Here is a 15,704-nt window from a genome sequence, read left to right on the forward strand (position 1 = left end):
ATCAGATCCCACGAGTAGCACGAGTTGGAGCACAATTAATGTTGAAAACATTAAAGGAGACACGACTAGCGCAATGTCCACCGAAAAAGACGTCGGTGTTACAAGTGAAACCACCATCCAAGAAGATGCAACTACAAATGACAAACCAGGAAGCACGGCGAATAGTGGAACCACCTACCAGGGAGGAAAAACAACTCAAACAGTCACAATAACCTCATCAACCAACACTGGTACTGCATCACTAACAGTTCCCTCTACACAGAAAAGTATCCGGGAGAATTGTTTTATTCCAGAGGAGAATGTATCTATTTTGGTGAGATAAAAGTTATTTCAAATAACAGGACTGTATTTAAACGAAATTAGTAGGATTTTAAATCAAAAGAGAAGAAATTCGAAAGATAAATTTTACATTTGTTTTTTATTATTGTCCCTCTCCACCTCCCCCTCCACATCCTACTCTCTCTCTCTCTCCGTCGCTTTGAATATTACAAACTTGTGAGTATATGGCTCTGTAAAATGTATGCATGCATACATTCACACACACTTTGGGCTTTCGTTACATCGCTAAAAGGAGTTTGATGGTAACAACTATTGTGTGGACCTGAGGATGCATTTCGTTGGCAACTTCAGTGTAGTTGACTTACATGATAGGACAGGGCAATAACGTGTGACCGAGTAAAAACCACCGATATCTAGCAGAAATTACATTTACATAACGATTCTTTATCACCAATTTTCTTAATTGTCTTAATCACCAATTTTATTCTCCAATTTTAAAAACGATTGATTCAGTAATGCATTAGAGACGATCAAATCCATTTTTCGATGGATTTTCCAATTATATAATTAGGTTATGCAATCAATTAATAATCACAGTTGGATGAATACACGGATTGTTGGAGACGTTCGCAATCAATACCGCAGTACGCGTTTTCACAAAAAGGCCTTAATTAGTTGATTAGTGACCAATTTAATTATGGTTATTCTTAATTTATTTCAGACCGGTTCTTTTCTTGTGAACAACGACTGTACAGTGATGTATAACTGTACTGATGGACTGATAAGCCTGAACGAAGGTTACTCTTGCAGCTTACAAGCAGTATGCGAGACGCGCGAAGAAACACATAGGTGCTACTGTAGTAGTGGGTACCTTGGCAACGGGGAGGAATGTACCATTATACAAATGAGTGACTGTCTGGATGTGTTCAATGCTGGTTTCATTACGGATGGTATATATACTATCAAACCAACTAACTCGAAAGAACCACCATTTGAAGTCTTCTGTAACATGACTGATGGAGGAGGATGGACGGTAAGTCTTGTATGACATCCTAGAGTATAGACGATATATTGTATATGTATTATATGACTGACGGAGGAGGATGGACTGTAAGTCTAGTATGACATCCTTTAGTATAGACGATATATTGTATATGTATAATATGACTGACGGAGGAGGATGGACGGTAAGTCTAGTATGACATCCTTTAGTATAGACGATATATATGTATAATATGACTGACGGAGGAGGATGGGCGGTAAGTCTAGTATGACATCCTATAGTATAGACGATATAGTGTATATGTATAATATGACTGATGGAGGAGGATGGACGGTAAGTCTAGTATGACATCCTATAGTATAGACGATATATTGTATATGTATAATATGACTGACGGAGGAGGATGGACGGTAAGTCTAGTATGACATCCTATAGTATAGATGATATATTGTATATGTATAATATGACTGACGGAGGAGGATGGACGGTAAGTCTAGTATGGCATCCTATAGTATAGACGATATATTGTATATGTATAATATGACTGACGGAGGAGGATGGACGGTAAGTCTAGTATGACATCCTATAGTATAGATGATATATTGTATATGTATAATATGACTGACGGAGGAGGATGGACGGTAAGTCTAGTATGACATCCTATAGTATAGACGATGTATTGTATATGTATAATATGACTGACGGAGGAGGATGGACGGTAATTCTAGTATGACATCCTATAGTATAGACGACATATTGTATATGTATAATATGACTGAAGGAGGAGGAGGATGGACGGTAAGTCTAGTATGACATCCTTTAGTGTAGACGATATATTGTGTATAATATGACTGACGGAGGAGGATGGGCGGTTAGTCTAGTATGACATCCTATAGTACAGACGATATGTTGTATATGTATAATATGACTGACGGAGGAGGATGAAAGGTGAGTCTAGTATGACATCATAATTATATGTTATAGATGATATTTAGTACACTTTTGGACGAGAATGATACATGGTAAGTCTATGATGTATTCTTAATCGATTTACGATGTATTCGATCTATTACTATTACACTTAATACATACACGTTAAAGTCCTATATGATACCCGGGACTTCATAGTCTCTTTGAAGTGCTCCACGACAGGATCCCTGGAATAACAAAACAAAAAATTATTTAACTGGGAATCATATTTAACCCCTTTAACCCCTAGTATAGACGATGTATTGTATATATATATATATACATATATATATATATATATATATATATATATATATATATATATATATATATATATATATATATATATAAAATGACTGACGGAGGAGGGTGGACTGTAAGTCTATTATGACACCCTATAGTATGTGCGATATATTGTATATATTTATATAATATGACTGACGGAGGAGTATAGATGGTGAGTCTAGTATGTTCAACCTATAGTATAGACGATGTACTTTATTTGTTTCATGTTTAATATAACTGAAGTAGGGAAATGGGAAATATTTATTTGTTGGGTTTCAGTCAAAATTATTGTGGTTCCGGTTAATTTTCTTTATTCAGCTGTTTAAATTTTGGATACCTTAAAAGCTCTATAAACTTACCTGATAAATAGCCTACCCTGGTAGCCCAACACAATTTAATATCGGCTCATAGGTCCGAGTAAACTGCTTCGAAAAGAAAAATGCACGGTACTGAAGCAAGGCCAGAGAACGGACATTTTTTACTAATTCAAGTCAGTACAACAACCTCCATCGTCTTTGTATTTGCTTCGTTTAATGTGTGGTATCAGTTAAATTTGAAGAAGCAGTGATTCCTGAAATAAATTGCTTGAGTCATGTTGCCTTTGCTGCAATGCTTTTTTTAAATTTCCCTTATGTACCAGGTCTTCCAACGCCGTGTCGATGGTTTGGTTGATTTTGATCGTAATTGGACAAGCTATAAAGAAGGCTTTGGTAAGCCCAATCACGAGTTTTGGTTGGGTAACGACAAGTTGTATTACCTCACCAATCAAGGTAACTATCAACTCCGAATTGATCTGGGGAATAGTGTTAGAGATCACTACTTCGCTCAGTTTCAAACGTTCCGCATCAACGACGAGAGCGATAATTATCGCTTGTCTGACCTAGGAGCTTTCGACGGAACAGCAGGTTCGTCAATGTTCAAAGCTTTATGTCCAACACTATGGTAACTGCTTTTTGTGTGTGTTTTTTTTTTCCTTTGCGAGATGTCGTTGATGTGTTGAAGCAAAGGGGAGGCTAGGAAAGGAAGGGGGCAAGCAAACTGTTCGGGATACAAAACTCGGAAGTGCAAAACGCACCTGTCTTTAAGTGCACATCATTGGAAAAGATATGGGCTAGGAAACACAATAGGAATGTCAGTTCATGAAAATTTTGATTTCACTTATAAATATACAATTGCGAAACATGTGATCAAACATTCATCATAATTTTGTCAAGAGAGTATCGACCGATTGGGTTTCTTCGCGGCAGACTGCAGTGACTAGCTGACAATGTTCAGAAAATAACGTCCGGATACGCACTTGGCTGTGTTCGACTTGTTTTAGGATTTCCCAGATTCAATTGTAGTCATATATGTTTAGACAATTCGGTCTCTTTCTCATATCTCTGATTTCTAGAGGATTTGTGTGTTTGTAGCATCTGGTTTTGAAGGGGTACCTTATAGGACCTATGCACGAGGTTGCAGTTTTTTATCTGAAGTAAACGTTGATTTGTTTTCAACGTTTATATATATATATATATATATATATATATATATATATATATATATATATATATATATATATATATATATATATATATATATATATATATATATATATATATATATATATATATATATATATATATATATATGTATATGTATATATATATATAGATATATATACATATATATATATATATACATATATATATATATATATATATATATATATATATATATATATATATATATATATATATATATATATTTATTTATATGTTAGACAAGGAAGAGAGGAAACAAACTTCGAACAGTATAGAATATACCATCACAATGAAATTACAGGTTTGTTGTTTGTTTAAGAAACATATTACCACAGTAATATACAATTATATCATAACATGAACGAATGACTGAAATACAATTTCGTTTAATATGTCATTATTGTACCATATCTGTGGTGTGTGATACGTAGTGAGAGTGGTGTTCTGATGTGTCACGGTTACCAAGCAGTGAGTACACGTGTGATACAAATACTGTATCAATCGTTAAACTCGCGTCTCACAAGGTCTCATTGCGAGAAACTTTCTTCTTTAAATTCACAGTTCAATTTAGCGAAGGCGGCATAGCTTTAAGCTATCATCTGAACACTTTCTTCAGCACCAGCGACAGAAACAACAGAGAAAGTCCCGAAGATTGTCTGCAGGAAGCGTATGGTGGCTGGTGGTTCAAGGGTTGCGGGAAATCGAACCTGAATGGTGACTATCGGTACTCGTTTCAAAGTACTAAAAGTATCAACTGGTTTGATCTCCCTGGAAGCTGGTATAAGATTATGTACACGGAGATGAAGATTCGTCCTGCAGTGTAGATATTATATGAGTTTGTCGTGTCTAATTGGATCCATTAGACACAGTCAAACGACACTGCACGACACATACGAACATTCAGCTTTGGAATTCAGATTTACAACCCGTAAATAGAGGAAACAAATTCCTATAGTTTAAAAGCAAAAGAATAAAGGATTATCATTCGTTACATATTATTCGTGTTGATAGTTGTTACAATTGTGATTTTTATCATAGTTAATGTTTAAACCCACCAATTAACTTTTATTCATGTTATTACTATGAAGTACCAGGACAGTAGTCGAGTGTATCACATCCGAGTCAAGTCTGGGTCCAACGCAGGGCAGTTCTGAGCCTCGGGCACCCTCGAGGACGCCGACCCCAAGATAGCAAAACTACCACTCTATTACGACATCATATAGCTGATCCTGCTCTTCCTATTGTAACAATCTACTCGGGGAGGAGGGGTTCGTCTCGAGAGACAGGAGACACGCTACGTCTTCGTAATAAGTGTCACTTTCTGATACTGAAAAGTGTCCTTTGGCAATTATAGTGAAATAGTGGAACACTGAAAAGTGCACAAAGTAATTTCGCATTGTCAGGAAGCTTTTCGATTTTGTTTGTCCCTCAAACCAATATGACATGCCTCGTTGCTCCTTGAGATCCCCCTCTCCCCCCCCCCCCCGAAAGTTCATCTCTAATTTGCCTTTGACATGGGTAAAGCTTTCTATCTACTTCATCAGTTATGAAAAGTCAGATTTATAATTATATGGAAACATTCAGGTGTCATGAAAAGGTATACCATATTAATTTTAAGACTAATATTTGATAAACACAGTATGGATTCTTGGTACGTAGTGTAGGATGGGAGTGGGAGAGGGGAATTAACTGGTGTAATTGTTATGACGCAACCGAATCCATAAGCCAATCACATGCACGAATCAAAGATGATTTAACTTGTGTAATTAAAGTTACACCTAAACCTCTTTACGTTAGCTGTGTGTCTATTCATATTGTATGTACCATATCAAATGTTTAATATATTTGTGCACCACCACTTATAAGTGATCCTCAAATGTATGTCATCATGTTCCACAATATTTCTGTTGATTTAGTTTATCTTTGTCATTTGCACTAAACCTAGTAGACCGTGGATGCGGTGGGGAGAGATGGGGGAGTGGTAAGGCAAGGGTGAGGCAGAGGTGGGCAAAGGTGGGGCAGAGGTGGGGCAGAGGTGAGGCAGAGGTTGAGGTGGATTATATAAGACTATAAGCCATATTATGCTGGATGCAAAACATACATTTTCGGAAGCGGGACTGCATATGTAAGAACGTTTTCGACACGAAGAATCTAGATGTACTTAACACATCTCTCTCTCTCTCTCTCTCCACCTTCCGCCCTCTATATGTCTCCCTCTCTCTCTCTCTCCTGTTAATCCCTCTCATGCGAGTATTGATCAGACACTGCTATCATTTAATATGGTTTAAACTATTGCTGCACTTCACACACTGTAATTACAATGCGCTTAAGCTGTTAACTCTTGGTAGGCCTTCATGGCAGTGTGGACGTTTGTTGATGTAAGTAATGTAAAAATAAATGATATATGTGCACCTACGCTCAATTACGTTACATATTGTGTGTCATTTTTATTAAAGGAATTCATCCAAACCTCTTCCAATTCTGGTTCTCCCAATACCACAAAAATGAAAAAGCATAAATAAATAAGACAAGGTCTCATAATTCATTCGGTATTAAGTCAAATTGGTCACAGTCGGTACTTATTTCACAAATCTAAATGTCAATAGTTACATTAGTATACTAGAATCAATTTGATATGATTAAATATTTGAGATTAAGAAATTCCATTTCCCTAAACGTCAACGAAAATGAAATACCACGCATAAATTTTTTTCTGTTCATCCGTGCACATCAAATATTTCCCTCTGTTATCAAATAACAAATGCATACCTTGTGGTAAAAAAAGCACATTTTTAATTTCAATTTTTATAAACTGAATTTTTCCTTTAAATATTCATTGTCTTCCTTTCTGAAACATTCATATTAGTAAGCAAAACAAAATACACTGATCTTTGTGATTTATTTTGATGAATTAGACAAACATGGTAAAAAACGTTCCCTTTATCTTTTGAAAAACATTCCACATACTGGAATGTTTGGAACGGCTATAGCAGAGCCCCATTTTTGGTTATCGTTTTAAGACAACTAGTTTGTGGTGTATTATTTTAAAATCAAATTCAGATATCTCACTTATGCTCGGCGATGTTTGTGCCCCTCCTGATTGAGCAATTTTTACCTCCCTCAGTGTGATTCGTGGACCAAAGTCCAGTCCACCCTCTATTTCCACTTTTGTTTGTATGTATGTCCTGTAGATCCTCCTGCAAGCAGGAACTCGCGAAGAAGCCATCATTGTCTTATCAAAGCCGCAAGCTGACTGAAGTCAGTCTCTTACATTCATATCTAACGTCCATGATAATGAATTGTCAATTGTCAACAACTCTGTAACTGGACGACATACAATAATCTTGGAGTGACTCGAACCTTATGATTGGAAGGCACCGGCGTTGACCACTGAGCTAACACTCCTTTTCTCACGAAATTAACAATAAAAATCCATCAACTTATCACAAATAAATCTGTTTTTCATGACAACAACTACAAATTGCATAAAACTGATGAGCTTATGGATAGTTTAGTTTCCTATAGTTATAAATTTGTTCGAAAAAATGGTAGTCATTGGAAATTTAATGTCACAAATACAGATAAATATTCATAAATCGTATTATTATGGCATCTCACATTTCTTCTACTGTGAGTGACCAGCGAAGAGCAAACTATTTTCTTGCAAAGAAGACATTCAGAGATGTTCCTAATTTTATTCTTCTTGCAATAGCAGACATTCAGAAATGTTCATTTTTTATTTTCCCGAAATTTATGAAACGCATCCTTTGTTCAACAAACACAATTGAAAAACTTGAATGGTAAAAGCGTTGTAACGGATTACTCAGTCATTTTGTAATATAGTTGTAGCTTAGGCATTTAACAAGATCTCCAAAGGACTAGCATAATTCCTTGAACTGTTGAGGCGTTCAACTGTCAAATTTCAGTTTACTTGGAAGAGTTTGATAGTCTTCTGTTCAACTAGGCTATATGTTATAACTACCACTGGTTAACGAATGCGCTATAGTCAGGTGGCTTAGCAAATTTAACGTTACCGGCCGGACAAAAGTACCAAATTTGGCATGGAGTTTCTTTTAGACCTATCTATTGATTTCATCCGTGGAACCCGCTTAATCGGTTCCGATTTTTCAAGATGAAAATTGTTGCTAAGCCACCTGACTACTAGGCTACAGACTATAGACAATAGAATAGCATAAAGCAAGACCAGACTTTTGAAGATTGTGGGCATGTGAGTATTCCTGAAAATACCCGGATTTACTTAAGTTTTTATTTTCAGGTCTACATACTTGTAGGTACAGTATTCCTAATATGAGTTATGTAAAGACCTTCTTTCATTATCAGCTTTTTGTGGCTCATAAACATTTTGACATTCAAAAATATGGAATTGTGAACCTCTGATTTGACTGTTTGACTAATTACAGGAGGTTAACAGCTTTATTATTTTTCGATACAAATAAAAGATAGTATGGGGAGGGCATTTTAGCTGCTCTATCCGAAATTGTTTCAAAGCATAGAATACCAAGGTGTCTATAGAATATCGCTGGAAAGGACATTGACCTTCAGTATATTGTATGTATCATATGCTTTGTCAGTACAGTGTCCTCAGAACATGAAAGTTACATTACATCATGTTGCCTAGCAACATTATACAGTCTCTCCTCCCACCATAATGGATTACAATAATAATAATAATAATATTCAATTTTTATATAGCGCTTAATACCAGCAATATAGGTCTCAGAGCGCTTTACAGACGTTATATTACGAAATATTATGAAAGTTACAATATATCATGTTGCCTATCAACAACATACGGTTTCTATTCCCATCATAATGGATAAGAAAAATAATAATAGTTAATTTTTATATAGCGCTTTATACCAGCAAAAGGTCTCAAAGCGCTCTACAGACGTTATATTATCCCTGGTCAATGATAATTTGTCCCAGAGACAATCCCTCTAGTCGGCTGCAGTTTTATACTACGCATAATGAAAATTTATCTCACATGTACCCATTTAACCCCTGGATGTGTTTTGTGTTTGGTGAAAGAGAGAGAAAGATTCTACAAGGTCTTTGCCATTATCACAAACATTGATCGGTAATATGTCTACAATAGATGAGCTGTATGCTGTACATTATCACCAATGAACCTCATAAAGACGATCTAGTCAATATGATATAAATAAGACTCTTCTTAAAAATATTGAATGTTAAGAATGAAGCAATCACTATTTTCTAAGGCTTCGAACAGAATTTAGAAACGTAGAGCACCGGTTCTTATTAATCTAAAACTTACCAATAACGCTTTACAAATACACCTAACCCGCCATAGTAGGATAGTACTATATTATAGATTAGTGCAACAGTACAGTCTGTCTGCAAGCAATTCATATGACCCACAAATGCATACAATGGTTTGCCAAGCCTTAATAATATCAACGAACAGTTAGATACAGTTGCCATGGTATTAGGAGAGTCCCAACTTTGATTGATAAAAATGATAATATGACGCACAGTTCGTAGGCTATTGTCTTGCATGTGATTTTGTTAAGGAGTGTCACACTGGATATTAAAATCAGCTCATTTGCATTTGGGCCTACGTATTGGCTTACGATTACGCGCATGAGTAATTACTACTTCAAAGAACACTGCCCCTGATTTGCGGTCACCAGTCTTCTGGAGACTAGGAAGCTCAGAGCCGGGAACGAAAGGCCAGGGGCGCGATTGATTACGTCATAACAAACAACCCTGGAGGGAACGGGGATTTCCCGACAAACTATTGCAAAATTAGACATGCAAGCTCAAACAATTCAGCGTAACATATGGCTTCTTAAGATATTAATATACTACGCAATTTTAGTTACAATATCAAGACATAAAAACATATATATATATTTAATACAGAAGATAGCTCTATATACTGTCATCATTACGTAACGAAGATTTATGCTGTGATTGTAATAAAAAAAAATAACTACTATAATAATATCATGGGAGACAACATAAAGATAATGAAATAATAATCATGATATCAAGTGGCGGATTTCAATTGGTCATATTATGTAGCCCATAATAATTTACTCATAGAGGGTATATGCGAGGGAGATATGGGGAACGAAGGTGGTGGGATAGGGGAGATGAAGGATTTCGTAGAGGATGAGAGACCTAATTTGTGGGATTGCAAACGTTAAAATATGTAATATAAAACGGTCTTGTCTCATTAGGTGGACAAGTTACTATGTATGGATCTAGACAATAAGAGAAGAAAGGTTACATACCATGTTATTCATAATGAATGTACAATATGCTGCAAAAATTATTGCGGGCAAATATAATACAAAATCTGGTCGCAAGAACGATGATGGATTGCATGGACGCTATCATTATGTTGTGCAATGCTTTTATAATGGAAATGTGACACTTGTGGATTTTTTGTTGTTGCTTAGTTGACAATGTAGTTTAAGAACTGCCAACATGTTCAGTCTTGTCAGAATAGTGTCTCTCTAGGTGTAAAATTTCAGTTTACAGTACCAATGCATTACAGTTTTAATCTCAATTTTATGGTGATGGTGATTTGATTCAAGTGTATCAAACCTATAAAAGACCATATCGATTCGATTAAACATGTTGTCATCAAAATCTGACCCATCCCTATGTAGCAATGGAAAATAAATATTAACATAATTAAGCTGTAACGGAAGGGGAGGGTGGGTGGGAGTCAACTTCTAAATTGTTAACGACTGATTTAGGTAGGGGCATGAACTTTACGAATTGGAAGTTTTTTGGACACATACATTTCCATACACATACACGAGACACATACACATATCCACTGTTGGCTAAAATAATTCCCCAGCATTTTCTAGAGTATGAATGTCGATCCGTAGCGGTGGTAATTGTTCTACGGAGGAGAGTAAAAATCATTGTTACTGGACTCCTCGTTTCCCTCGATTGATGGGAGATTGGGGTCATCTACCCCCCCCCCCCCCCCCACCCCACCTCTACTCACGCCACTGATTTAGACATAATCAAGTTCGACCATCGCAATGCACCTTGAATAAATTTTAAATTAACAGCTTCTGACAAAACCTTCCGATCTGTAAGTATATACTTTATTTGATAAAATCAAGCTTATACTATGCAAAACCTATAATACCCACTGAATCAAACAAATTAATCTGCAGATTTCGTATGAACAACAAAATTTAAAAATCCACTTCGGAAAGCAGACATTTTGACTTACTTTCCTTTTAAAAATACCAAGGACAGCAAAATACAGGCCTGCTATAAAAAATTAAATATAATATCCCTTTTAAGATAGTATTAAATATGAAACGTTGAATTTATATTAAAACAGGTGTATCGGAAATGTATCATTCATTTGTGAAACATATTCTATACAAATATGATTACCATGGCAACATCCTAACTTTCTTCAGATCTGGGAATTTAACAGGCAGTGCTTTATTGCATGTTGAACCTTGATATTATAGCAGGGTTGACTGTTAAATATTTGTTCAAGTCTTGAAAAAACGTCGCATTTGATTTTATTTCACAATAAGAGGTGAAACAGGTAAATAATGTATTAGAATCTCAATGGTACATAAAAAATTGAAGTAGAATTTACAAAATGTAATATCTTTGTTAAATTGTCGGCAAACATGATATGCGACAAGATGAGAGAAAGGTGTCTGTTTAGATAGATGGAAACAAAATTTAAAGACCGGAAAAGTGTTGTTCGCTTTCTAAGAAAATCCATTTTTTTTTTTTTTTGTAACGCCAATATCTTCAAGTCATTAGTCAATATGTCACAAAGGTGTACTTTTTACAAATACAAGTGAAACTGTAATAAGGTCTCTACAGTGCATCTAAGCATATATGACCACACACGGTCGATACAGTCATTATATGCCACCGACGTTATTGTCGGGAAATATGCTAGAATATCAAATAATGGTCATTCATGTTCTAATATCAAAAAGCATTTGTTTCCGTTTTAGACATTTATAATTGTCCAATTGAACCCTCCTCTATACCAGTCCATTTCAGAAATATTTTGAAACGCCAGAACCGCAGAAAAAGCATTACTTTCGATAAGTTTTAGCATCATGCTAAAATTTGGGGGCAATACGGATGATCTTTCAATATCAATATGACATCTAATAGAGAGATACGGATTACCATGCATTAATGCATGCACTTACACTGAACAACAAATGGTATTAATGTTCGTTTTATCAGAAGCGTTTCAAACTTCAGATCGAGGTAACAGAAATGTTGTCCTATACTACATTTTTCCGTGTGGTCTGTGCCACTGAGCTTGTCGTCTGTCCATGTTCTGAATCTCGTTATTATTCATCAAATCCTTAAATAACCTGTTGAATAAACATATAATGGTCTGTCCATAGATATATCGCTACGATATATTCATAAGAAATATTATTGTATGCAAAGGATATATGGGTAGCTATTGTATTCTTTCAGTCATGGAAATGGAACATTCTAAATGGATGTATCCTTTCATTTTCAGCCTAACTGTGATAATAAGCTGTAGCAAACTCCACACTAGAGCTACTTTACTACAAACTCATATTAAGGAAGGCCTATATAGGGGTAGAGTTACGGGTAGAGGTAGAGGTAGAGGGACTGATGATGCCGAGTTGGCAAAGAGAAAGAGTAAAGGAGGGGGAAAATTGTAACTGGTCCAAATATAGCCTAATCAGTAGAGTCACGACTAAAAGTCGGCCTTCTTCTCTATATATAACATGGTTGTATTCCACAGTAAAGAACATTCGCAAAATACGAATATCTAATAATGCCGACTTCATATTTCACAATCATGCCTGATGAGCGGCTGGGGTCAGGAGAGGGGCAAGCAGCCTCGGATCGCGGGGCCGATTTTGGAGAAGGGGATCAGTGCATAATTTATCGGTGACGTCATTTACCACGTGGCCAGATCATTGGACCTACACGTTATCAGACTGTCCCATTAGTTTTGGAACACAGGAGATTAGCTGACAAAGAAAGCAAAGTGCAAGACGTCGTTAACCCATGAGAGTATGCTGTTGCCATAGTAACATCTTGAATTTGGCAACATCAGTCAATATTGAGGATAATACTCCATCTTTGTGCTCAATATTAAAATGACACAAAGGGTATTACTCTCTTCTATAGTTGTCGAAGATGGCTTGTTTGGTTACTAATGATATAAAACTGATGAATATAGCCGGAACGAAGGAGTATTGTGTGTATTTTATTATACACTGTAAATAGTCTAACGAAATATATCGATCCATTGATAGCAACGCTGTTTTACACTTATACTAGTTATAATGTGTAATGTATGGAACTAAACATTGTACGGTTATGATAAGCCTAACACACATGATGTGCCAGCATAAGACGGACTATCTCGATAGGAATAAATTAATTACATTGTTCATGGAATGAAAAAGGAAAAAACATTAAGAAAAACAGAAAAAAAATATATAGTTAATGTAGAATTATTAAAACAACAACAAAAAATTATGAAAACAAAACAGACTGGTCAATGGTCAAACGGTCTATCGAAAATAAAACGCATTTTAAAAATAAATATTTCCTTAGAACAGGGTTCGGTACTTGTCATCTTAAGCCTTTGGCATTTGAATAGTCTCACCCGCACTGTCCCTGTGGGTCTACGACGGGGGCAGGCAACCTTTTTTCACTTGGGGTCCAAATTTATGTAGTCTGGTATCCCGGCGGGCCGGACCAGCATTAAAACAGGTTTTCCAATGTACAACCAATCCACACCCTCACCCTCAGTATATTAACTGCGAAATTTCAGTTACCAAATTTATAAATGAAAACAAAAATGAAATACAAACTCGTCAGAAATGCAAATTAGTGAAAGTCGGTGCTCCTTCTGACTGCTGGCAAGCTATTTTGATAATAAAAATGAGATTACCAACTCATAAATACACTCTAGAGCATTCAAAACCTAATGCCAGGAAGCGGAAAAGGGGCTTTTATTTATTTTTTTATTTTTTTACTTTTTAGTAAGGTGCCTCTCGCGGGCCATATTTGTCCCTCGGGCCGAAGGTTACCCGCCACTGGTCTACGACAACGCCTCTATAGTAACCTCTGTGTAACAAATGCACACGCTTAATAGCATTCTCCACTTAACCTGCCTAACAGCTTAACGAGAGGAGATAAACCTGAATATGTTTTGCTGATGTATATCATCAAGAGCGAATCTCGACTATAGAAAGGAGGTGGTGTTGCTCTGGGGTTGTTGGGCGCAGCCAGGAGCGCAGCCAGGGGCGCAGACAGGGGCACAGCCAGGGCATAGCCAGGGTTGCAGCCAGGGTTGCAGCGTGGGGCGCAGTCAGGGGTGCAGCCAGGGGCGCAGCCAGGGGCACAGCCGGGGGCGCAGCCAGGGGCGCAGCCACGCATACTTCCTAGTGTACAGTAATAATAATAACAACAGCAAATGAAACGAAACACACAGTTGGCATCAGAATAATTATAATTAACTTTGAAATTTTATGGTCAAGCAAATTCTCTAGATGAAGTCAAATGAACTCTGTCTCTCTCTCTCTATTTCCATTAGATAGAGCAGCGGTTTATATTTTTTCTCAATAATAGGCCTACGTAACGCATATACCTACAATCAACATTAGAGGGACACTGAAATATGGACAAACTATAAACAAATCTTAGTCGGTAGTAAATTTATAATTATAAGAAACAACGATAAACAATACAGTCTAACACTTTTCATAGATTCTAATTCATTTTTCATCACGATTTAAAGTTTTAGAGCAGCGGTTAATTTGTTAATTAATCTGTGGGGCGAACGACCCCTGGATGTGTCCATGGCCGGAATCCAGGGTGCGTGCGAATGAACAGGAATTAACAACTATATTTATGAGCAAATCATTCGTCTACAGCAGGGGTTCCCTTACTGGGGTGCATGAACCCGCAGGGAGTGTGTGAGTCCATCTAAGGGGGGTTCGTGAGACGTTTCTGTAAGTCAAAATAGAGTACTTTTTGTTGAACTAAAATCTGATAAATCATATAATTTAGTAATGAACAAAAGTCGTACCTATCGACAAACTCTTTTCGCGTTCTATACGCATATGTTGCCATAGTAGTACCGTACCGTGCATGTGATAAATAACTGAATTATGAAACAGACACAGGCCGCATGACTTTGGTGAAGTTGGTGTACGCATGACAGTACGTCGTAAAGATAAAGAGCTGAGAAAGTAACTGAAAGGTTAGCCAAGGTTAATATTTTTATATTTTGGAAATTCCAGATGACAACCTTTTTGCCCGACACAAAGCAAATTTAGCATAACTTCATGCTTGAAAATTGTTGTTGAGTGACAATAATTATTTAGATCGTGTCTCGAAAAGTTGGGGGTTCGTGGACAACTCTGACATCCACAGGGGGTTCGTGGGTGGGGGGATACAGTTAGGGAAACCCTGGTCTACAGCCTCTAAGAGAGCTTGCAAATACTTTGTTCATTTCCTAAGGGGCGCGAACATTGGAAATTGTTAAGTGAGGTCGTTGTAGATGGCAAGAATAAGACTATTCGTTGATAAGGCCTTCAAACTTGGAATCTTATAAACGATCTATTTAAATGCATAAATATATGCAT

The 15,704-nt window shown here is 36.5% G+C and overlaps 2 protein-coding genes across 4 annotated transcripts in view; one reads left to right on the forward strand and one right to left on the reverse strand.

Moving 5' to 3' along the window:
• LOC139973579 (fibrinogen-like protein 1) overlaps nucleotides 1–6,483 on the forward strand; it is a 15,019-nt gene extending 8,536 nt beyond the window's left edge. For all 3 annotated transcript variants that reach the window (XM_071980368.1, XM_071980367.1, XM_071980366.1), the window contains 4 exons: nucleotides 1–313; nucleotides 1,001–1,312; nucleotides 3,177–3,441; nucleotides 4,621–6,483. The exon at nucleotides 1–313 is cut by the window's left edge. In XM_071980368.1, the coding sequence (XP_071836469.1) occupies nucleotides 1–313; nucleotides 1,001–1,312; nucleotides 3,177–3,441; nucleotides 4,621–4,883 (1,153 nt within the window). In that variant the 3' untranslated portion in view covers nucleotides 4,884–6,483. The remainder of the gene's footprint in view (nucleotides 314–1,000; nucleotides 1,313–3,176; nucleotides 3,442–4,620) is intronic.
• The window catches only part of LOC139973029 (fibrinogen-like protein A), a 141,235-nt gene that overhangs the window by 32,040 nt on the left and 93,491 nt on the right, over nucleotides 1–15,704 (reverse strand). The gene's annotated exons all lie outside the window — the stretch shown is intronic.

Source organism: Apostichopus japonicus, chromosome 9 (genome assembly GCF_037975245.1).
Source record: "Apostichopus japonicus isolate 1M-3 chromosome 9, ASM3797524v1, whole genome shotgun sequence".
Classification (NCBI taxonomy): Eukaryota; Metazoa; Echinodermata; class Holothuroidea; order Aspidochirotida; family Stichopodidae; genus Apostichopus; species Apostichopus japonicus.